The sequence below is a fragment of the Passer domesticus genome, unplaced genomic scaffold, assembly GCF_036417665.1.
Source record: "Passer domesticus isolate bPasDom1 unplaced genomic scaffold, bPasDom1.hap1 HAP1_SCAFFOLD_63, whole genome shotgun sequence".
Taxonomy (NCBI): Eukaryota; Metazoa; Chordata; class Aves; order Passeriformes; family Passeridae; genus Passer; species Passer domesticus.
In genome coordinates this window covers 404,890-429,152 of record NW_026990166.1, presented here as the reverse complement: position 1 = coordinate 429,152, position 24,263 = coordinate 404,890, and the positions used below count along the sequence as shown (strand labels likewise).

The window sequence follows — 24,263 nt, the reverse complement described above, 5'->3', positions numbered from 1 at the left end:
TGAAGCGGGCTGCACAGGCTGAGAGGTGAAGAGCCCTGGGTGTGGCCAGCAGCATCTTCCTAGGGGCTTGCATTTGAAATAAGATGGGAGGGGCATCTCTGCCAGGCACATTTGTAACCCAAATTCATTTCTTGTCCCAGAGCTCCATCTCCTCTGTCCTGGCACCTGCACGAGCTGCAGCTGAAGGCTCGGGAGAAGGCTCCAGTGCCCAGGCTGGAAGCTCAAGCACGAGCAGCTCGTGCACCTGGAGCACGACCAGCTCGTCTGGCAGCAGAGAGCAGCAGCGAGAGAGGACAGAGGACAAGTGTCTGGCCATGCTGAGTAGGTCCTTTGTGATCCTTGTGTGCCGGAGCAGTGCCTTGTGTGCGCGTGTGTCGGCGTGAGCTGTCCCACCTCCTGCTCCTCCTCAGCTGAGTGGCAGGTCCTGAGGCCTCCTCCACACAGGCCCTGTTGTTGTGCTCTGAGGTGGTGAGGGATCAGCGGGGTGTTGCTCCTGCCTCTGAGAGCAGCTCGGCCTGGTTTGGCTTTGCCTGAGCTTCCCTGTGGGCAAAAGGCCAGGCAGAGATTGTTTCTGGCTGAGCAGGAGGCTGTGACCTCGTGAATGAGTAAGCCTCAAGGAGCTCCTGCGGGGCCCAGCTGCTGTGGGCACGGCCAAGGTCATCTTCAGCACTCAGCCTGTCCTAAAGGCTGAGGGACTTCATTCCTAAGGCCATCACAGTAGCTCATAAGATGAGCTGCTGCTCCTGAAAGGCTGAAGGGCATTGTTTAGGCAAAGCCCTTCTTAAAGCTGGAGATCTGGGCTCTGCTGGAAGCACTTTGCAAATATTCTTCCTGTTCTGGAGAAGGCAGCTGATGACAAAAATTGATTCCAGAACCCAAGATGCCTTTGATGTTTGCAAGGATGAAAGCTTGTGTTGAATGTTGCAGAGTGTTCATTGCCAAGAACAGGAAGGCTTTGTTTTTCCTGCTGCCCTTAATGTTTATAGACAACAACCACTTCTCTTGGTTAGAGTTTTCTGATCCCTGTCTCCTCTGACTGTTGCTCTGTGTGCTTAGATTTTACTTCAGACTTTTAGTTTTGTGCAGGCCATCTGTGCTGCAGGGCTGCTTGTCTTGCTGCTGCTGTTTTTGAGGTGGTGCTGGTGTGGTGGTGTTGTTGTTTCCCGACTGACTGAGTTGAAAGGGCCCAGTGTCCCGGAGAGTGGGGCTGCCTTTGTGACCTGCTGCAGGGGGGGATCTCTTTTGAAGTGAGCATCTTTCCTTGGGATTTTTACAGAGATGCTGGTGAGCGAGGGAGATCCTGAGGCTAAATACACAGAACTGGAGACTATTGGCAAAGGGTGAGTGCAGCCACAGTTCCTTCTTCAAAGGGAGGGGCAGTGTGTTTTGCTGGTGTCCCATCTCCCCAGAGTGACATCAGGCAAGCTCCAAAGCTGTTCAGACACTGCATTAAGGTGATGCCAGGTGATCTCTCAGTGCTGGCCAGCATTTATAGCTGTGTTGTGAAGGCACAGCAGAGACACCTGAATGCTGGCAATGTCTTATCTGTGGCAAAGAGCAGCACCTGGCAGACCTCCTGTCCCTCAAGTGTGTTCGCACCTGTTTGCCACTTTTTGTAGGAGAAATAATTTTGGCATGTCATAAAAGAATACAGAGTACGTGGGAATGAAAGGAGGAGAAACTTCATTGCCTCAAAGGTCAAGTTAGCAGCTGACAGCTGTCAGGAAACAGCTCTCAGTAACATTTCTTTCCAATATTTTGCTGCAAATAAAATTCAGTGGTCAGGATGACCACCACCAAGTCTAGAAGCCAAAAGCAGAAATGAAAGGAGCTGCTCTCTATTTTGGCTAAGGTTGCAGAAGGCAAAGATTCAGGGGCATGCCCATTGGCAATGCACTCCAGAGGAAAAGGCATCATCTGCCTGATGGCAGACCCCTCGTGGATCCTGTGGGCTTTAGGCCTTTGCTGCAAAGAATCCACCAAGCTGTTCCCTTTGAAAGCCAGCTCTGCTGACTGTAGATGGGATTGATTTGCAGCATTTTCTCTGTACAAGGTGTTCTGGTTTAGGGTGAATTTTGGAGGAAACCTCCAGAAAGGGCCCCTCCCAAAAGCAAACCCACACAGCCACTGCCCCCAGCCGGTTTGGGAACAATTTCCTTGGAGAGAAGTGGAAAGAAATTGTTTATTTAACAGAGAAATCACTCCCCAGCACACAAAATGAACAATCATGGATGACAAAACTCATTTGCTGCTCTGAAGAGATGGCAAGTTCAGAAAGTCTCTCCTGGGGGTTGTCATTCTCCAGTGCTGGGAAAGGCTGCAGAGTAGGCCCTGGTGGGCTACAAAGTGTGAACTCTCGGTGTTTTGCCAGGTCCCAGTCTGGAGCAGGTTCGAATGACTCCAAGAAAAGGGAAAGAAAAACAGTAAAGGGAAAACTCAGACTGCCTTAGCTAGCTAAACTAACTAAAAAGCAAAAGGAGTGTGGTGTGTGGCCCCATCTGTGCCCAGACAACAACACTGGAGTTCTGTGTTCCAGCAGACTGCGGGGGAGAGTGCAGCTGATAACAAAACTCTGTGCTCCCTCTTCTCCCGGCCCCTATAGTCTGATCCAGTCTTGGAGGCACAGAATATAACATCCAGCATAAACAGAACAGGTGACTGGGGAAACAAGCATCATAACGTCACCCTAGAACAGAAGCCAAATGTACAAGAAGTCGCCAGAAAAGTGGAGTCCTTCCAGTGTCTGGTGCACGGAAGAGAAGCAGCTGCCAATGGCTCTGGACCCAGAACACAGCTGCCTAAGGATCCTGTGTTTTGAGGACTTCTCCATTTGTGTATGCAGCAAGGGAAGCCTTTGCCTGCTCTGGCTGTGGCTGGACACTACTTTCCTTGCAAGCTGGAGAAGGGATCTGTGTCTGTTTGAGTTTGGCAGACAGACTCCAAGGAGAGGTGTAAGAACACCCAACCAGCAAATTCCTGGAAAAATCCGACACATGCACAGCTAGAGAAAGAGAAAAGGGAGAAAAAACCCAGAGAAGAATCTGTGGTGTTCCATTTACTGTTTTCCCCAGGACTTTGTTCCCGTTGGGCTGCAGTGTTTTGCACTTGCAGGGACTAAAGGACTTCTTCTTTCTCTGCTGCTGTTTTGTTTCTAGGGGTTTCGGCACTGTGTGCATGGCAGTGGAGACTGCCACAGGAGAAGAGGTAAGCCTCAAGCAGCGCCGCAGCTTCTGCAGCTCTCGAGTGCCCTCCCCTCTGCTGTGAGCTGTGGCTGAGCTTTGGCTCGCCAGCAGAGCTTTGCTGCAAAGGCAGATGGAGTGCAGAGCAGCGTCTGCCTGCCAAATACAGTGGGGACAGGTTTTGTCCTTCTCAGCTGCCCCAGGGGATGCAAGGAGGCCAAGCGGTGTCTTTCAGAGGAGGACACAGGGCTGGGTCTATGTGCCCAGGTGGTGTCTCAGAGCATGGCACTGCTCTTTGGGGCTGCAGCGTTCCTGAATTCTCATTTCTGGCTGTTAGCCAATACATGGGAATCGTGCTGGTAGTTCTGCAGCCACCTGCAGTGCTGCCCTTGGGATCTGTGCTTAGAGAGAGAGAAAGGTCTGCAAGGAGTGTCTCAAGGGCCTGAGTCCTGCTCAGAGCCTGGTGTACATCCCTAGAGGATCGAGGCATGGCTTATTTCTTTTTACAGTCAGGCAGTAATTGCAAATATCAGTGGTGTGAAGTAAAGTATTTTAGTGGAATAATATGCAAATTCCTGAAGTGAGGAATTGCTTGGATTGTCTATTTTGGAGGTGTCCTTAATGATGTTTTCATCATCACGGCATTTTTTCTGTGAAATATGTAGGGTTGTATTTCTTAGGGGGAATAACCCTCAAGATGTTTTTAGGACACAATTTTATCTGTCATGTCTGTAAGGGTTTGCTTTCTAGTTGTGCAATGGAGAATGCCAGTGGTTGCTGGAGTAATGATCAAGCCCCTAGAAGTGCCCAAGGTTTCCCAGCAGTTTTGCTCCATTTTTACTGGCACAGAATCGATTCCTTCTTGCAAGAGGTGTGTCAATGTCAATGGGAATGATAAAGGAAGGCCCTGGGGAAGACTGTGGGCACAGTGAGTGTTGTTAGAGCTTTGACGTGGAGAGCTTAGACTGTGTTTCTCCCAGGTTTACAAGGCAAAGGATATCTGTCACTCTGTCCTGGGAGGTGCCCAAGCACGGGGTCTGATGTCCAGTCACAAGGCAGTTTGGCCCAGCCCAGCTGGGGCTGCTGTCATCCCGTAATCACTGTCTCCATCATCCCCTTGAGCTCCTGTGCCACAGACTTCTTTGGTTCATGGCTTTCCATGTTTTTTTAGGTGGCCATCAAGAAAATTAGTCTCCTGCAAGAGAGCAGCAGCGAGCTGTGCCTGAATGAAATCCAGGTCATGCGTGGCAGTAAGAATGCCAACCTTGTGAACTATGTAGACAGGTGAGTGGTTCTGCTGTTCTGCCATGAAAGGTCATTCACATCCTGCAAGCCAGAGGTGCAACCACTCTTTTGGGCACTGACAAAAGAGGATGGAGCTGTTAATTCCTGTTTCTGGGCTGATCTACAGCATCTTGGGAAAAGATTGCATTGGGGCTGCTTTCATCTTTCCTGGCATACCTTGCTTGAAGGGTGCTTTCAAAGACAGGACTGGGCCCTGTCTTACTGAGTCAACAGCCTCCAAGTTCCTGTCCTCTCTCCACATTGTTTTGTTGTGTTTGGGGTTTGATTTTTCCCCTGGGTCTGAAGTGCTGACAAAGCACTGTCTATTGTATTTCCCTTGGCCTGTTGCGTTGGTGTGGATACCGAGCAGTCTTTTAAACTGCACAGAGTTCAAGTCCTGCAGAGCGTAGTGAATGACTACTCACTTCCTCCTGTCTTCCTCTGAGAGAGACACAGAAACAAGAATCCATCAGGTTGTGTAAGTGCGTGCGTTCATCTCCAGGCTGTTGTTTCCTCCTTTCAGCTACCTGGTGGATGAGGAACTCTGGCTGGTGATGGAATACATGGACGGAGGTTCTTTACACGATGTCATCAGGGAGACTCGCATGGCAGAAGAAGAGATAGCAGCTGTCTCTCGGGAGGTAAGGGATGGCACTTGTGCTTCCTTCCCATGGCTTGGTCGGGATGGTCCTTCCAAATGGGTGATAAGGAGAGGAGAGATTTCATCTTCCAAGCCTTTCTCTTATGTCCTTGGCAGTAGCAAGAGCATCAGAAGTGCCTGCCAGTGTCCCTGCCCTTCTTCTAGTGTGTTTGTCTTTGCCTCTCTAAACACTTGCCTGGAGCCTGTGTGTGCTGCATTCCTTCCCTGTAAGGGCAAAGGCACTGGTGGTGCAAAGTGAAGCAAGGGGCAAAGACAAAGAGATACTCACAGGACTCTCCCAGAGCTCAGCCTCAAAGGAGAGCCTTGCACCCAAAGTGGTGTTTGCAAAAGCATCCACTGCTGTCTGGCTGGAGAGAGCACAGCCACTGCAGCAGGGCTCCTTCGGTCTGTGTTTGCAGGGCACTGGCCAGAGGAACAATTGCCCTTTCTCTTTCAGAAGCAAACACACCCTCACTTAGAAAGGCACTGCTGTTCTCGTGGTGGAGCAGCAGGCTCCTGCCCTTGCCAGCAGCCTGTCCTGCCATGGCTCACCATCCCCCAGGAAGTCAGTGTTGCAGATGTGCCACTTTGCTGCCTGTGGGATGAAGTCCACTTAGGCTTGTGTTTCTTTTTCCTCTCTCAGTGCCTGCAAGGCCTGGATTTCCTTCACTCCAAGCAAGTGATCCACCGAGATATCAAAAGCCACAACATTCTCCTGGGCTTGGATGGATCAGTCAAGTTGGGTGGGTGTTGCTGGCCAGGCTCAGCCGTGGCAGGCTGCGGTGTGGGGCTGCCTTTGGGTGGCTCCAGTTCCCTGCAGTGGGACCTGTGGCAGTGCAGGCTGCCCTGCTGCAAGCACAGAGCACAGCCACAAGGTGCAGGGAAGTGCTGCTGGGAAAAAGGGGTCAGGGGTGGCTTTGGGTTGTGTGTGTCCCTTCCCAAGCAAGGCAGTTACAGTCTAATAGCTTCAGGGGACTAAAATCCACTGCCTGAAACTGGGGGGTTTTGCTAAGTGGCCAATTCCGTATTTCCTTGGCTGCAGGCTCGAGGAATGGCAGCATGGCCCCTTTACAGCTGGGTTCCACACTGCCTTCTTGGACATTGGTACAGTGGGGATTTCTTTTGTTTGCTTTCCTAAGTCACGCTGGCTTGATCAGAGTGGTTTTTCCTCCTCAGCTGATTTTGGCCTTGCTGCTCAGCTTACTGCTGAGCAGAACAAACGGAGATCAGCTGTTGGGACTACTTACTGGATGGCGCCAGAAATTTTCACCAGGAAGCCCTACGGCCCCAAAGTGGACATCTGGTCCTTTGGCATCGTGGGGATCGAGATGGTGGAAGGAGCGCCTCCGTACCTGATGAAAACCTCCCGCACGGTACGCTGCAGCTGCTCTCAGACACTGCTGTCACCCTAACAAAATCTGCTCCCATTCTTCTGCCTGGGAAGCTTGCCAACAACTGAAAATGATAGGTTCCAGGCTGCACAGTCTCTCGTGCTTCTTGGCCAGATCATCCCCTTGCCATTTTTGTGCATGAACAGGACCTAAAAATCAGGATGCCTTTTGCTTGGCAGAAGCTTTGCCTAAGGGAGCAGTGAGCAGTGCTGAGCTGCATTTTATGGAATAATCCTTGGAAATAGAAGAGTTGGACAAAAGTCAGTCTTCCATATCACTTGTAGAGGCTGTGTGAAGCAAAGTGTGCTTTTGCTGATGGAGTTGCTGCTACTTCCATCATCCAGTGAAATCAGGGGTCAAGGCAAGAGCCTTTGCCTACTGGACTGGCTATGGCTGCCTCTGGCTTCGGGTAGTTTTAGTAGGGGTAGGAAAGGTATCTGCCACCCTGTGGCAGGGAGTAAAGTGCCACTGGAGAGTGGAGCTTGTCCAGTGGGGTCTGTGTGAGCAGTTTGGGGTGCAAAGGAGACAGGTAGAGTGTGGCATTTCCTTCTTCTCTAGGTTCAACAGCTGATAAGCACCAGGGCCCCCCCGAAGCTACAGAAGCCCAGGCAACAGTCGGCGTGGCTGCGAGACTTTCTGCACTGCTGCCTGGAGAGGGACGAGGACAGGCGCTGGTCTGCCCAGGAACTTCTGCAGGTAAAAGGCAAAGCGGCTGCAGGTCCTGGATGTGGAGAGAGAGGTGCACAGAATGCCCTCCTTTCTGTATCTTTCTGGTAGCCAGAGAAAGCCTGCTTCAGGCTGTGGGGAAAGTAGAAGTTCATTGCTTCTTTTTCTCTTTGGGCAGCATCCGTTTGTAACATCAGCCAAGCCAGTCTCCACCCTGACGCCTCTGATCATGGCCACGCAGCAGTTCATGGCTGACAGGAGATTCTAGCCCTGGAGGAGGCCTTTGTTGTTGTTTGTAGTTTGTAGTTTGTAGTTTATAGCTTGTAGTTTGTAGTTTGTTATGAGTGATAGTCAGAATAAATACTATAATAAATAAATAAACCCTTCGTGTTGGAAGCTTCCTTTTGTTCTCACCCTGTGAATAAGCTCTAAATTTGCTTCTGAATGGTCAGGTGTTTCTTCTATGTGGGAAGACCCATGGATGGGGTTTGTGGCACGGTTTGTGAGCGAAGATCCTTTTCCTTCCTCGCCTCCAGGCCACAGCCTCTTGTGGAGATACAGGCTTGCAGCTGTGACTAGAGGAGCAGGGCAGGGCAGAATGGAGCAGAGCAGTGGTGTCACTGCTGGGGATGCTGCTGTGCCTGTGGTTGTGTTGCAGCTCTTGGGAAAGGTTGGGAGTGTCTGTGTTGCTGTGGACAGAGGGGGAGGGAGCCGGGCTTCTCCACAGGCTCAGGTGCATGTGAGTGTCCAGTGGGAAGACAAGTTCTGCCACGGGAACTGATGCCAACACAAGGGAGTACTACACATACTTGCCTTGGTGGAGTAATTTCATGCTTTGCTCCGAGGAGCTGGCATGAAGTCTGAAAATTTGCTGAATGTGGTAAAAAGATACAGCTTTGGCGATTTGAACAAAAATAGGGTGTTTATTTAAAGAGGAAAAACAAAAAGGGAGGTAAGGAAAAAGAAGAAAGGAAAGAAAGAAAAAAGGATAAAGTCCCAAGCCCAAGGATTGAGGAAATCTCTAGCTGAACTGGCGTTTGGCCCCAAGGCAAGAACCCGAGGGCATTGCAGTGAATGCACTTAGTCTGCCCTCAAATCTGGAAAAAGGTCTCTAAAAAGAGATATTGACCAAAATCTGCAGTGTGGGGTCCCCTGCTGTAGCTAAGTCACAGTCCCAGGAACAGTAAAAGACAGCAAAGACAGCTCTTCAGGCCAGGCTGCCCCTTTGATGTTCTCGATCCCCTCAGTCTGTACTTGCAGTTCCGCCCCCACAGTCTCAGGTGATTGGTGCTAGTAGATGATGGGGTAAGATCTTCTTTCCCAGAGTGTGCTGTCACTGGGGTGGGATGATATCTCTGAGGTTTTTGATGGGAAGCTCTCTCATTAGTATGCACCATTGCTGTGGCATCAAGTTACCAGTTCAACCTGGAGTGGGTTAGAAATTGTCTGTAAAATGCTGCATGTTGTTGGTGAGAGGAAACTGCACTGGGACCTTTGAAAGTATAAGGCTACTAAAAAGAGATAAATAAATTTACAAATAATGTAATTAGGTTAAGAACAAAGGATTATAAAAATAATATAGTTCTTATTTTGCTACCTATTTTAACAGGACTGTTAAACATTCAGTTGGGATCTACTGAATAGCTAGTATAACTTGATAATGATTTTATATTATTTACTTCATTAATTTGAACACTTTTATTTGTTCAAACTAGTAACTTTAAACAATTATAAATGCAAAAGCTAATTAACAGTTACAAATATAAACCAGTCACAAATGCAAAAGCCATGTAAGGGATTTTATAAATGACAGTTCCTCCCTCTTTCTCTTATGTTAGTCGTTGGCTTTTGCATTTACATAAATGTAAAAGTTCTTTGTTGATAGTGTTTAATTGTTTAAAATTAATCTAAACTTGCTGGGCCTTTTTACCCGTTTTCCTATCGCTTTTGATTGGATTGAGATTTATGATTTTCTTGACAGTAGGCATAGAATGTTGGCTCGTTTGAAGATTTTGACTAGCGAACATGCTTTGTACTACTGAGGTAATTAGATGAATGAAACATGGGATTAAGCAGGGGAGAAAGAGAAGGCTAACTAAGGAAACTCCAAAAATAATTAAGGCTTTCTTCCACCACTCCCCAGAGAACATGTTTTTCCACTATTCAGGTGTAGTGAGGGAAAACCGGACTGGAACATGTGTAAGCTTTCTGATGTTTTGGGTAATTTTAGTAATAGTTTCACCATGGTCATCAATATGCAGACAACAGTCTGATGTGTTGAAATTGCCGCATATTCCACCCTCTTTGGCTAATAAATAATCTAGGGCTAAAGAGTTTTGATATACAGCTGTTTTCATTTGCTTCTGTTGGGCGTTGAAAAAATCAATTGCACTCTTGGCCTGATTAGATATGACGTGAATCAGGGCTTATAGTCCAATAATGCGATTTAGCATGTAAATGGGAGTTTGATAGCCCCAGCTCCCATCCTGAGCCCAAGTGGCAGGTCCGTAAGTTTCTAAAATTCTCTCTGGTGGCCCACTCTTCCTCACCCCATTGTTGCATTCCCCCTATTTCATATCTTTTTTGTCTCTTTAATTTATCATCTAGGGGAACTCCGAGCTGGTTTCCAGCTGCTTCTGATAGTAGAAAGGGGCTAGGTCGTATTGCTCCTAAGGTACAATTGCCACACCAGTGAGAAGGGAGTTTAGAATATGCTCTTTGCCCACAATTCCAGTATAAACCGTGGGGGGCCTCCCAAAAATGTGAAGGAGTGATAAAAGTGGAGGTCCAATGCTTAGAAACTTGGGGTAATACTGAATAAGGCTGACTTTTAAGGTCCCAGCACTAATAAAGTTGTTCATTGGGATGTAATATGCAGTTCTTGTTTCTGATTTTCTTCTTTGACCAAAAGGTATCTGGTTTGTTCAGTATCCACCACGTCTTGTGATCCTCAGTTAGTAAATATCTTTTACAGGTAGTTTCTACAACTTCCTCAGTGTATCTTTTTCCTTTTCTCCAGATACATTCTTCTCCAAGAACTGTGTCCCTCAATAGCCAATTGTCTTGATCTCTTGGAGTTTGGGAGGGGAAATAATTTAGTTTAAGTCATTTGAGGGGTCCAGTACTGACTCCTTGCTGAGGCCAGGCTTCTGATTTGAAGGTGCCTCCACAAACCCAACAATTGGTTATATTTTGATTTTTACTAATTTGTTCTGCTAAAACAATAAATAAGTTTTTATCGGTAGCTAATGGATTGTCCCCCTTTTGTTTCCCCCTTTCAGTTATTACAATTTCTCGAATCAAATCAACATCATAAGTTTTCCTTTTTAACAAATCCTTCTTTTTCGTTATATAATTAAATTTGACATATAGCCAAATCTCTTGATCAGGGCACTCTCCATTCCTTTTCTGGTTTGCATTTCCAATATTTCTACCAATCCACTGTTTTTTGCCTGATTGTCAGTATCTACTCAGTGTCATCATATTATAACAAAAGGGATTTACATAAGTATGTGCCTGGAATGAGTGTTTTATGAGGTAGGAGTTTCCTTTGGTCAGGTACACTGTATGTTAGCATTGGTGGCAGCAGACGCAGGCTCTGACAAGGGGGATCTACAGGATCCAGAGGGAGAGTATGAGGAGTAGGGCGCACCTTCCATTCCCTAAGGGTCAATGGGAAGATTGAAGTGCCGTGGAACTCTCTGATAGGTGGTGCAGACCTTTCAAGCTCTCTGGTTTTTCGACTGGGTTCAGACCCCTTGGTTGTCATGGGAGTGTACCTGGATGCAGGAAAGTCCTACCTGGAACTGGCCTTGGTTCTATTCATGTTGTTTCTCCCAAGGAAATTTAAAAAAAAAAAAAAAAAAAAAGATATAGTTATTGGAAAGTAATTTCTCAGGGAAATGATACTCTTCACTGGTGGAGAAATGGAATTAAAAATTCGTAATAACTTGTTAAATAGTAAGTACAATAACCATTAGATTCTCTGCTGTAAAACAGTGAGAGAATAACAATTGATATAATAATTTCAGGGATAACACGGGGAGGACTGTTGTAGAGAGTAGTTCATGGAGGTTTCTCGTTATCTTGTGGTGGTGTTACTGGACCTTTTACTCGGCTGACGGAAGTGCACCCTTTTTCCTGTGCTCAGATGGCTGTCTCTGTGGTCAGTTGAACTTGGAAAGGACCTTCCCCTGATGGAGTCAGGGATTGTTCCTTCCAGCATTTAATAAGTACCTACTCTCCGGGGCATATCTTATGTAAATAGAAGTCTAAAGGAATGTTCTGGGGTACACGACCTCTCTGCTTTAAGTCTTTTAGATTCTGGGCAATCATTTGAATATACCTTTGCACATTTCTATTTCCTCACTCTTTGGCAGTTACTTGATGCGGGGTGGCTAAATAGGGAAGCCTATATAACATTTCACATGGGGAACAGCCTTAGTCAGCTCTGGGTTAGCTCTGGATTCTGAGAAGGGCAAGGGGTAGGCACTTTATCCAAGTCCACTTCATTTCTAACATCAGTTTGGTCTGGGTTGTTCTAATAGTCTGATTCATGCGTTCTACCCTTCCCGAACTTTGAGGGTGCCAGGGGTATGTAATTTCCAAGTTATTCCAAATTATTGAGCCAATTGTTGCAATACTAATGATGTAAAATGGGTACCTTGGTCTGAATCAATGTTATTTATAATTCCATATCTTGGGACTATCTATTCTAGGATTACCTTACTTATTGTTTGAGCAGTGGCATTAACAGTTGGAAATGCTTCAACCCCATTGGTAAGGTGATCTACAATCACTAAGAAATACTTCCATCTTTGGACATGGGGCATTTCTGTGAAATCAAATTGCATACTTTGGAAGGGTCTAATTGCAATTTCAATTCTTCCAGGTCTCGTTCTCCTCATTAATTTTCTATTGACTTTTTGGAAAATTATACAACCTATGGTAATTTGGTTAGCTAATTCATCAATTCCCTGACATCCAAAATTTTGAAGAAAGTGACCTGCTAAAGCTTTAGATCCCCAGTGCGTGGCTTGGTGGAAGTTCTGTAAAATTTCTCGAGTGAGCTCTTTATTTAACATTTGGTGGCCATCAGGAGGATGCCACCGTCCCTCAGAATCTTCCTTTCCACCTAGTGATATGAGTTTCTGTTTTTCACTGTCTTTAAAAATAGGGATGGGAAGAGTGTTGTCCAGTGTACTCTCGGGTGTGTGTCTCTTGGATAAAATCTGTATACCTTTACTTCCCCCTCAAAAGCAGCCTCCTTTGCAGCATGGTCTGCTAGGATGCTTCCTCTAGTTTCTCCAGAGTTCCCTTTTGATGACCTGGAGAACGTACCATTGCAATTTCTTTCGGTAACTTAAGTGCCTCTAATTTTTAATATAAGTTCTTTGTGTAAAATGTCTTTGCCCTTAGATGTGAGAAACCCTCTTTCAGCCCAGCTTTTCCCGAATGTGTGGACTACTCCATATGCATATTTAGAGTCTGTATAAATGGTTCCAATAGTTTAGTCTGTGCAATGCTTTTTCCAAAGCATCTAATTCACATACCTGGGCAGACCAGGAAGGTGGTAGTTTTCCTTTTCTAACATGTACAGTTGTTTTCCATCTCTGATGGAGTATCCAGAGCACCTCTTTCCATTTACTACTCTTGATGATCCGTCGATGAACAGGATTTCTCCTTCAGCTAATGGGCTCTCTAGGAGGTCTTCTTGAATTTTTGTTTGCAGGTTTATAAAAACTATGCAGTTGTGCATGAGATCTTGTTTTTGGGGAATTCCACATAGGAACTGTGCGGGATTGGTGTGGGTAATTGTTTTCAGGGTTACATTTGTGGAATGGATGAGGGTGCTCCCATATTGTATTATATGAGAGTCTGTTAGCCATTCGGCTGCTCGTTGTTTAAGAATGGTTTGGATGGAGTGTGGTATGTATTCTATCAGATTTCTCTCAAATGTAAGTTTTTGGCTGGCTGTTACTAGGATGGCTGCTGCAGCGATTGATTGGATGCATGTTTGCCATCCTTGGGACAGAGGGACCAACAATATGGACAAGTAGGCTACAGGTTTATGAAATCCTGACCACTCTTGGGCCAAGACCCCGTAAGTAATTCCTATATAGGTTTAATATATAGGTGAAAATCTTCTTCTAGTGAAGGAAGAAAGAGAACTGGGGTCTGAATCATCTTTTGCTTTAAATTTTCTAAGTTCTTATTATCCTCTTGGGTCCAATTAATAGGTTCTGATGTAGTTAATTTTTCATATAAAATTGTGATACTTTGTGTGTATTCATCAATCCATATTCTACAATACCTCCTTAAGCCTAATAATTGTCTAACCTCGCTCTTTTTTTGTGGAGGTTGTAAATTTAAAATTCCTTCTATCCTTTCAGTACTCAATTTTCGGTACCATGACCAATTACATGTGCGAAATATTTTACTTCGGTTTAACAAATTGTAGTTTGGATTTAGATACTCTTAGTCCATTCTCTCCTAGATGGTTCAGTAATTGAATGGTGCCTAATTTTACAGTGGGTTCTTGCTCTCTGGAGAGTACTATGTCATCTACATACTGTGTTACTTGTATTCCTGAGGGTGGAGAAAAGGAAATGAACAGGCTCTCCAAGGCCTGACCGAAGAGTGTGGGCAACTCCGTGTACCCTTGGGGTAGCCAGGTCCTGGTCAGCTGCTGTTTCCTTCCAGTGTCTGGATCTTCCCAGGTGAAGGCAAACAGGTGTCTAGAAGGAGAATCTACAGGGCATGACCAAAATGCATCCTTCAGGTCAGTTACTGAGAACCAAGAGTGTGTAGGTGATAACTTAACAAGGTGTAAGGGTTTCGTACTAACGGGCACACAGCTTGCACTCTTTTATTTACTTCACGTAGGTCTTGAACTAGCCTGTAACTATTGTCAGGCTTTTTAATAGCAAGAATGGGGTGTTGTATGTGGAAGTACATGGCTCTAGTATATTATCATGTCACAGTTCAGTTATTATGGGTTTTAGCCCATACCTTTTGGTCTTTGTAAGGGGGTGCTGGGGTACTTTTGCTGGTTTAATGTCTGGAAGGAGATTCATTACAATGGGTGTAATGTTCATTTTATCCCAGCGACCTGGTTGGGCCTACACTGTAGGATTAATCAGTTGTTCATCTTGTGTGGATAAAGTAACCAATTTGACCTTCATCCTTCCTTCTTGTGGAACTCCAGCTTTCAAAGGTATCTGGAATTCCTGACCAATTAAGTTGTTACATGCTGGAGGTAGAAAAACAAATCTCCCTTTTCTGGTTAGTCCATTACCCTTTATGGTGACATTCATAATGATGGGAATGGGGAAGGATTCCCCTTTAGCAGCACAGATATTGAAAGTGTCTTTGCTTATGGCACATCCATTTGGTTTTTCAATTACACAAGATCTCTCTGCTCCTGTGTCTACTAAAAATTCCATTCATTGTTCTAGGGGTCCTATCCTTGATTTTATCAAGGGCTCTTGAAGATGGTTTTTGTGCCCCAAGAAGAAGAGCCCCTGACCCCCTCAGTTCTCTGAGGGTTGATTCTCCACTTGGAGAATCTCTTAAGTCCCTCAATGTCTTAAAACAGCAGGATTGCATATGGTCTTCTTTCTTACAATAAAAGCAAATAGGTTTCTTTAATTGAATATTCTCCCCATCCTGCCTAATTGGTTTAGGAATTTGGACAGCAGCCATCATCTTAGCTTTAGTCTTCATTTTCTCTTCATTTCACCTGGCATAAACTTACTGTGCTTCAGCTAATAACTCATCTAAACTTCTTTCTGGCCATGCATCTAATTTCTCTAATTTCCGTTTGATGTCAGGCCAAGAATGTAACACAAAGTGGACCTAGAACATTGTCTTCCCTCCTTCACTATCTAAATCTATTTCTGAATATAATTGGATGTTATTCTTTAAGCGAGTTATACAGTCAATTGGGCTCTCATCTTTTTCTTGTTCATCACCAAAGGCTTTCTTCAAGTTATTAACTCTGGGGACTGCCTCTTATTCCCCTTACAATTCGGGTTCTGTATTCTGCTATGCATTTTCTTCCCTCATCTGAGCTAGGGTTCCATTCTGGATCTGTTAATGGTAATTTCTTCTCTCCAGTTGGTCCTAAATTATGTTCTCTGTCCCATATATTGATCCCTGAAGTCTAAATAACTTTTCTGTCCTGTGGAGAGAAAAGGGTTTGCATTATTGAATTTCATTTTCCCCAAGGGTAAATCCTAGGCCCTAAGAATTGGTCAAATTGTTCTGACCAACCTACTGGGTCACTGAATGATATCTCCATTTCCTTTCTAAAATGCCTCACTTCTGAAGAGGTGAGGGGTGCATTTCCATATCCTATTCCACCTTGTGCATCCCCCATTGGGACCTCTCTGAGGGGTGGCACCTTTGTTTTATCTTTACTGTTGGAGCAGAAAGAACATTTTTGTACCGCCAGGGTTCTCCTTTGAGTGAAGAAGCCTGGACCTTCTTGATTGGAAGGAACTTCCTGCATGGCTGAATTTGTAATTTGCCTGGAGGAGGATGGTAGATTATACGTTTCTTCTGATGTCCCACTGCTACTTTCAACTTCTTCAGCCCTCTCAGTTACATGACTCGTTGAAGCCTCCAATGACTCAGCTGCAATTGCAGCTGGTTTGTTAGGAGGTGCAGTAGCGGGGAGGAAATTTAATGGGTCCCACCTTGGTTGACTGGTTTTCCTTGTTGTGTCTTTATCATTGATCGTTACAGAGAGAATTTGTTTCTACTTCCTTTTCAATGTTCCAATATTTAAACCAGACCTCCACACATGCTGCAATCCAAGTCTGCATTTAATTTATTTTGGACGTAATTGTAAAGTACTTTGCAAATCCACATCCTGGTAGACCCAGCATCCAGGATGTGGATTCGGCCAGTGAAGACCTTGTTTTAATTTCTTCTTTGGCCATTCTAACATGCAATGCAAAATCTTCAACTGTGGGTCTTTAGTAAGTTGATGTTCTTCCCATTGTTTTAACATGGTTCTCAGAGATTCTCAGGGAAGATTCTCTATTTCTGTAATTGCTTGTTGTTCTTACTATGCTTTTGTCCCATTCTGATATTATGGGGGGGGAAAAAATTAATAAATATTTAATTAAGCAAGGTAAGTATAATGATTTGAATAGAGATGCTGTATTACAATGTTGGAAAAATGAAACCTTGGGAATTAAAAAGAAATCAAAACTAAACCACTCAATATGGCTGTTGTCCATCTGTGGGAAAAGGTATGATCCCTCCCTGTGGGTATGATCCTGTGTGGGTGGATCATTGGGCCTTTCCAAAAGACAAATTAGAAGCACTCCACGCCCTAGTGTGACAACAATTATTAAAAGGACACATCGTACCATCAACTAGCCCCTGACCCCTGTCTTTTTATAAAAAACCTGGCAAAGACAGATGGAGGTTATTACAAGACTTTTGGAAAGTAAATGATGTTTTAGAAGACATGGGCCCCTTGCAACCAGGCCTCTCCTCACCTTCTATGCTTCCCAGGGACTGGCAGCTCACAATCCTTGATATCAAAGTCTGCTTATTCAACATCCCTCTCCATCCCGCACTCCCAAATTAGCATTTTCAAAACCAATCATCAACTGTCAAGAACCCTTTAAAGGATATAATTAGATCATATTACCACAGGGAATGAAAACTTCCCCTGTTTTATGTCAAATGTTTGTGGCTGGGATTCTATCTCCAATCAGGAAAGCCTTCCCTGAAGCTATAATTCTACATTACATGGACGACATTTTAATTTGCTCCCAAGACAAGACTTACCTTAACACAGTGATCAGAAAGACTATGACAGCAGTTGAAGATGCAGGTTTTGATATGGCTCCTGAAAAACCCAGTAGACCTCCCCATGGAAATACCTTGGATTCCTAATCAGTGAGCCAGCCATTATTCCCTAAAGTGTCTCCATCAAAGATAAGGCTCAAATGCTAAGGGACATACAATAGTTGTGTGGCTCCATCACCTGGATCCGACCACTGCTTGGACTCACGAGAGAAGAGCTGTGCCCTTTGTTCAGCCTACTGAAGGGGAGCCATGACCTGACCTCCCAGTGCATCTTAACTCCCGATGCCCACGACGCGCTGCGAAAGGTAGCACCTGCTATCTCATCTCGAAAAGCACACTGCGTTGACCGCTCTCTAACCTCCCAGTTTGCTATTCTTGGTAAATCCCCACATTTCCGGGCACTACTTTTTCAGTGGGACCCGTCTTCTACAGATGAATTGTTAATTATAGAATGGGTATATTTGTCACACCAAAAAAACTATTACAATCCCTCCAGAGCTTTTAGCTCAGTTAATCATTAAAGGCAGGAACCGCCTCCGAACCCCTGCAGTGTATGATCCAACATACATTTATGTAGCATTTCAGCTACACAAATTAGAGTCCCTATTACAGACAAATGGATACCTTTAGTTTGCTTTAGACAGCTATCCTGGACAAGTCTCTATTCATTATCCAAAACACAAGCTACTAAAAGAAACATTCCATCTAGTCCCAAATTCTCTAAAAGGTAAGGTTCCTCTTAAAGCCCTCACAGTTTTTACAGATGGCTCTGGAAAATCACACAAATCGGTTATCACTTGGAAGGATCCAAACACACAGAAGTGGGAGTAGGATGTTCAAGTTGTTGAAGGAACCCCCCAAATTCCTGAGTTGGCTGCTGATGTCAGAGCATTTAAAAAATTCCAACAACCTTTTAATCTAGTCACTGATTTGGCCTATATTGCCAGGACAGCTAAAAGGGCAGAACACACCATGCTAAAAGAAGTGTCTAATCAACAATTATTTGGCTTGCTCTGCAAGTTGGTATGGCTTGTCTCCCACTGGGGAATCAGAAGGCAGATCTTCTAGCTGTGACTGGTAACACCAATCACAGTCCCATGTACTGGGAAAGGTGCAGCAGATGCTGCCCAAGGCTTCGTTGTGCTGCTGCCCTAAAATATGGAATTCTGGAGCATAACGTTGACCCAACAAAGCAGCAGCACCATCAAAATGGGCTTTGACTCTCTACAAATCAGTTTCTCAAGGGCTGGCACCCTCAGGTTCCAATCAGACCTTTCATTCCCCACTGCTTGCTAACATCAGCCATATGGGCCGCCTTCATGGAGATGCTGCCAAATTTTAGAGATCTTTTGTAGCACCCCAGTGTATCCCCAAGAAGCAGCTGCTGCTGCTATGGCACTTTTAATACTTTCCTTACCAGCAAAGAGCAATTTGTTTCACAGAGAGAGACAGAGAGAGAGAGAGAGAGAGATCATTTTGGGTAGCTGAAAATGGGTAATCATGTGTCTTCACTAGTGTGACTGAATGTAAAAAGCATACCCTAGACATGTGGGGAGGAAAACCAGAGATAAATACATGTTAGGCAGAGAGGTAGAAATCAGACATGTAGAACTAGAGATAGCCACGTGTTTATCCCACCCCCTTACAGCTGTAGTGGAGTATTTTCCTCCAACCTCCATGGTTGGCAGCCTGCTGCAGCCCACTGCCATATCCAGCCCTTTTCTCAGCTCTTCGGGGTTTGGAAGAAATTGCTTAGGCCGATAGATTTTTGGGGTGGACGCTGTGAGCGTCTCAGCTTTCTGAGAGGAAGGAAGCACTGATAAGGATTCTTTGATTTCCAGACTGCGGGCAAACGGAAGAGGAGGAAAAGGCCTCCCAGGAAGGAGACTGGGGAGACCGGGAAGAGAAGCCGCAAGCGGGCTGGCAGCGCGGAGTGTCCCTGCTGCCAACCGCGCCAGCCGCCCCAGCCGGCGGGAGGCCCCTTTCCGTGCGGGCAGTGCCAACGGTGCGCAAGCTCCTCCTCCTTCTGCTCCCAGCTGCCCCTTTGGCCTAAAGCACGCTGACCCTTTCCAAAGGCACCACAGGGCAAGCTGAGGCCACTTGCAGGATCGCCCCTGGCAGCCCTGCTCAAGCTTACAGCCCACTTGGAACCCAAACATCTTCGTTCAAACCCAGCATTCCCAGTGAAACCTTGCCATGCCCCAACAAGACACAGTTCATACAAGCAGGAACACATGCATCAAAGCTTGCTTTGATTCTGCTGATCCAATTAAACCTAGGATGAAGCAATTCAAATTGCTTTGCTGAATTCAATTTCAAAGAATTGAAACCAGAAAGATCAGACTCACAGTGCTGATCACTTTACAAAGGTGTCACAGCCTGAAAAGACAAAAATTCATTCAAAAATGGAGATCTCGGCACCTGGCTTCATGGTGTGTATGAAATTAACAATGGATGATTTGTTTCCTGTCTTCCAGGGAGTTTGAAACCATCAAGGAGAGGAAGAAGCATAGGAGAAGACATCGCCCAAGCAAGGATGCACAGCCTCTCCCCAAGAAGAAAAGGCCAAATTAGCCCCGCAATTGTCCAGGACTAGCAAGAGTTAGGCCTCAAGAGGATTAGAAAGAAATAAGATAGCTTTTTAAGATTTTAGGATTCTTTATTCTTCTATTAAGTTTACGTGATAGGAATTTCTCAATTTATTAGTTAAGATACATTAGTAATATTAAAGATGTATTAGTACGAGTAGATAATAAGTTGTGTTAGATTACTAGTAGATTAATAGTATGTTATTTATCATTACATGTAAGAGGTTTGGTGTTCACCATGCTCCATCCTTTCTCATTTTGTCTTTGTTGAGACATGATCTGTCTGTATCATTAAACCAAAGTTTGTTCCATTTTGCCTTTTTGTCTGTATGAAATCCCTGAGGCAGTGCTCGTTACATTTCCTTGGTGTTGGAAACACGGCATTTGCCCTGAGGGAGCAATGGGGGCACATGAGTCCCCCCCAGGCCCAGCCCCTGGCTCAGCTGGCAGCACTTCCAGAGGCGTGTCCCCATTACTGCCAATGAAATCATGGTGGAGCTTCCTGCTTTGAGTCCTGAACATCTCAGCTGGGAGTGGCTGGGGAGGCTTTGCTGAATTCAGTGCACAGGATCTAAAGGAGTGCCCTTGTCTCACTGTACTTGCTGGGATAAAAGTAGTGGGTTGAGGCCTTTTTGTTGCCCAGCAACATAACTTTGTTTCATTTTGGGGGACAAGATTGACTTGAGCACCTTGGAGGACTTTTCTAACCTCTCTGATTCTAGAAAAGAAATATCCACATGCACTACAAAGACACCAGGAGTTCAGATTCAGTTTCTCTTTAAAGGACCAGGATCTGAGCCTCCAGTAATGTCCTTAGCTAAAGCAGAGCGGCTGTGAACCTGATCCTCTCACTTCTCACAGCTTTGGTATTTGCACCAAAGAAGAATCCAAGTCACTCTTTTACCGAGCCCAGCAAATGGCTCTGCCTAGCAAGGCTTTGGCAGCAGGGCCTGTGGAGGATGGCGAGGGGGCGAGGCAGGGGGGAATGGCCAGGCTGCTTCTGGGAAGCGACCAAAGCTTGCCCTTGCCTGCTGGAGCCAGTGCAGGTGGGATCTGGAGCCTACAAAGTATCTGCATTGCAGTGGGCCTCATTCCAGATGTTTTCCCAGCAGGTGGCTGGCGTGGGTGTAACATGCAGGCTGGGAAGGAAGCAAGATTTGCTTTTGCTTAAACCTTAGGCAGGAAAGCAGTACAAGTGGCTGGGTTTTGCCATATCTGGCACCTAAGTATTCAAACAAAGGTGAAGGCCATTAGTGTGGAAAAGAAATTCTCTTGGTGTTCCTTCCTTAGAGGAATGCCAGAGTAGTAGAGATGAACATTCCCCCTTCTTCAAGGGAGCTGGAAGAGAGACCTAGAAATTCTGCATGACCTGTTGACTACAGCAATGCTGGTGCACTGCCCCAGTGTGTGTGTCCCCATCAGCTGCCCTGAGAAACATCCCGTTTCTCCAAGTTTCAGGGAAGGAGTGTTGAGGTGAGAGACCAGCTCAGCTGGCCAAAGGAGGGAAAACATCAAGTGACATTATTGGGCACCAGACAATTGAGAAAGGGGGCAGGATGAATGCCGCCACTTGGAGAGAAAGCTTTGCACTTGGTTCTGCACGGAACATTTTGCAAGCTCTAGCTCCTCTCAGAGCCAGAGGAAAGGCAGCGGCAGGAGTCCTTGTGGTTCTGTAGTGCAGGAAATGTGGAATGGACCCTTGGACAGAGCCAGCTCCTGTGCCTGTTCAGCTGCAGGCACCTTACAGAGAAGCACAGAGGAGAGCCAGAGCTGTCCCGGCTCTGCTTTTCCATGTCCAGAGGACTGAGGGGAAAAGCCCCAATGGGGAGCTCCTCAGAGCAAACTTGCAGCAGAAGAAGTAGAAGGGGCAAAGGTGGCCTGTCCCTGTTTCTGTCCCATGGTTCCCCCGGGGTTCTGCATGGAATGTTGGGCTGTGCCCATAGCAACTGCCCTTGTCTGCTGCTCCTGCGGCCGTTGGTGGAACACTGGTGGAGCAGCGCTGGAGCAGCAGCTGCAGCATCTGCTCCTGGGCTGTCCCTCAGCAGCCACCTTCTGCACTCAGTGCCACAGCTGGCCTCTGCAGCGACATCCTCATCTCCTGGTCTGCCGCCAGGCATCCCCGCAGCACTTTGGCACTGAGCAAGGTAAGAAAATCCCCGTGGGCCCCCAAAGCACTCACAGAACAGCAGGAGGCTCCAGCTGGCTCTGCCACCAACCACCACAGACACGGTGCGTGGTCACTTTCCCCAGAAGAGGTTGCACATGAAAGCAGGCTGCAACTTCTCCAGGAATAATGCTGCCTCCAGGGGAAATACAGACCTTTCCATAGAGGACGTAGGGAGCTGTCACGGTGCACTTGTAGATTCTCCTTTACTGATCGCCTGATTAGAAGTTCGTGGCACCCATTTAAGTCCTAAAACTACGTTGTGGTGACCCCAAAACCAACTGGTCATTCCGAAGGAATTCAGGGGTTCAGTGTCCACAAATCCTGTTACGCCCTCACTCTGGTCACACCTGCTGCAAAGCTTCAAAAACCAGAAGGATGGGACTTCTCCTCTGGGATGCCTGCCCATCAGAGCATGCAAGGAGTTTGCTGGGCTTGTCCTGCAATACTGGCTTTCATCCTCCAAAATGATCTGGTTGCAGCAATTCTTTTGTACTCACATACTTACATCACTTCCAGACACTGGAACAATATTCTATTTTCATAGCTTTTTTGATTTTTTTCCACCTGCCTTGCATCTCTTTTCCAGAGAGATATTGCTCTAGATTTGTCTGTGTTGTTCAATGTGTGTAGGGCTGGCTCTGCCTCGCGGTCAGAGGCAGCTGTGAGATGCCCTCTTGAATGGTGCTTCTCAGGAACACAATCACAGTATCACAGCATTTTCTGGGCTGGAAGGGACTCCCAGAGATCATGGAGCCCAGCACCTGGGCCTGCTCAGAACAGCCTTAAGAATCCCAGCCTGTGCCCAAGAGCAGTGTCCAAAGACTTTTGGAGCTCTCTCAGCCTTGGTGCTGGGAGCCCTTCCCTGGGGAGGCAGTTCCAGTGCCCAAGCCCCCTCTGGCTGAAGAACCTTTTCCTTCCATCCAACCCCAGCCTGCAGTAGTGCATCTTCCATGCATCCTCTTGGCTCTTCTCACTGACCCCAAGACTCACGGCACTCTAGTGCCTGCCCTTCAGCTTTCCTTCTTCAGGAAGCTGCAGACTGCTAGAGGGACCTGCCTCAGACATTCCAAGTGAAAAACACAGCAATGACACCTAATGGAGAAGAGCTGGGACAGAGGAGCTTGGGGTTTTCAGTGGTGAGGATGAGAAGCAAGGCTACCGACACATCTTGGCAGAATGAGTTTCATCTGGAGCGTTGTTTTGATCTCTTTCAGGTGGAAAGGAGAGGCACAATGAAGAGGAAAGCAAGAGTCCTCACTAAGCCGTGAGTTTTGGCCGAGGGTTAAAGGACAGCAAACTTGAGGAATGGCGAGCAGGACAACTGCTCTTTCAGAGTCACGGTGGGATTGGTCCAAGGCTGTGGCTGCACACCAGGTGTCTCTTGACCACTTGCCTTTCTTACGTCCACCTCCTTCTTCCTCTAGACACATCAATGTTGGCAGTGACTTTCAGGCTGAGCTCCCTGAGCTGCAGACCGGGCCGCCAAGTGAGGATGAAGAGCCTGCAACCCTGGTCTGGAAGCCCTTGGAGGAAGACGACCCTGACCTGGAAAAACCGGACAGAGGTAGCTGTCTAGCTTTCCTTCCACTCCTGAGATAGTCAGGCATGTAAAATGCTGGTTTTTGGGTAAAAAGGCAGCTTTTGGCAGGCTCTGCTTCTCTCCTTGTCATGCCCATCTTCCCTTGTGGAAGTGGTAGGCGTAAGGACAATGCTCTGCTTCTGCAGCCGAGCAGGAAAAAGAGCAACTGTGCTGCTATCGAAATGGTTCAGAGGCATGTGCCACTGGAAGAGGGGAGATTGGCCCCCACTCCTTATGACAAAAACTGCTTGGAAGGGAGAGGCAGCACTAGGTGGGCCCTTGCTTCAGCTGCCCCTTGCTTTGCTCTCCCTTTTGTGCTCTCCAAGCTGCAGGCTTTAGCTCTTGTGCTTTCCTTCTGCCTTGTATGGAAAGCCTTCCACTTTGCTGGCTCAAGACTGACTTTGGGTGGGTTTTTGTTGTGCTTGCAGTCAGAGAACTGTTGGACATGGCCAGCTCCCGTGGCCTTCCCGGGGCAGCAGCTCAGCTGGAGCTCGCCCTGCACTGCCTGCACCAGGCTCGCGGCAGCGTTCCGGTAGGAAGCGGCTGTTTGGGCGTGGGCAAGAGTGGGCAGGGAATTGATAAGGCCCGGGCAGCGGGACAGCCTTTCCTGGCTGCTCCTTGAAGAAGGGAGTTCACAAGCAGCAGAGCACTCGCTGCCTGCTGTGTCTCGTCCAGCTGCGGCAGGGCTGAGCCCAAATGGCTCCAGCAGGGACAAGATCTCTCCTGGAGGCAGCGCCGCAGGGTCCTGCAGCCTGCTGCCTTGAAAACCTCCTGGAGATCTGTGTTCTCGAAGACATTTTGAGGGACAATTCCCAGAAGCCGCAGTCAGCCGAGGCAATTCAGGGTGCAGGAGGAGCAAAATCATGGAGTTGGAGAGGAAAATGCTACCCTTGGGGAGCAGGAGCCAAGGGCTGGGCAGCAGAAACAAGGGACTGGGAGCA

The 24,263-nt window shown here is 46.7% G+C and overlaps 1 protein-coding gene and 1 long non-coding RNA gene across 2 annotated transcripts; one reads left to right on the top strand and one right to left on the bottom strand.

Moving 5' to 3' along the window:
- Positions 1-32: 32 nt before the first annotated feature.
- On the top strand, positions 33-7,546 carry LOC135293017 (serine/threonine-protein kinase PAK 3-like). The gene is made up of 9 exons (XM_064407021.1): positions 33-321; positions 1,277-1,340; positions 3,156-3,204; positions 4,351-4,463; positions 4,987-5,104; positions 5,747-5,846; positions 6,280-6,476; positions 7,053-7,190; positions 7,339-7,546. The coding sequence occupies exons 1-9, from the start codon at positions 84-86 to the stop codon at positions 7,426-7,428; spliced, it is 1,107 nt and encodes a 368-aa protein (XP_064263091.1). The 5' UTR covers positions 33-83; the 3' UTR covers positions 7,429-7,546.
- Positions 7,547-8,063: 517 nt separating this feature from the next.
- On the bottom strand, positions 8,064-16,038 carry LOC135293024 (uncharacterized). The gene is made up of 2 exons (XR_010355174.1): positions 10,813-16,038; positions 8,064-8,585 (listed from the first exon to the last, which is right to left on the bottom strand). It is a non-coding gene; the product is annotated as an uncharacterized LOC135293024 (long non-coding RNA).
- Between the last annotated feature and the right edge of the window lie 8,225 nt (positions 16,039-24,263).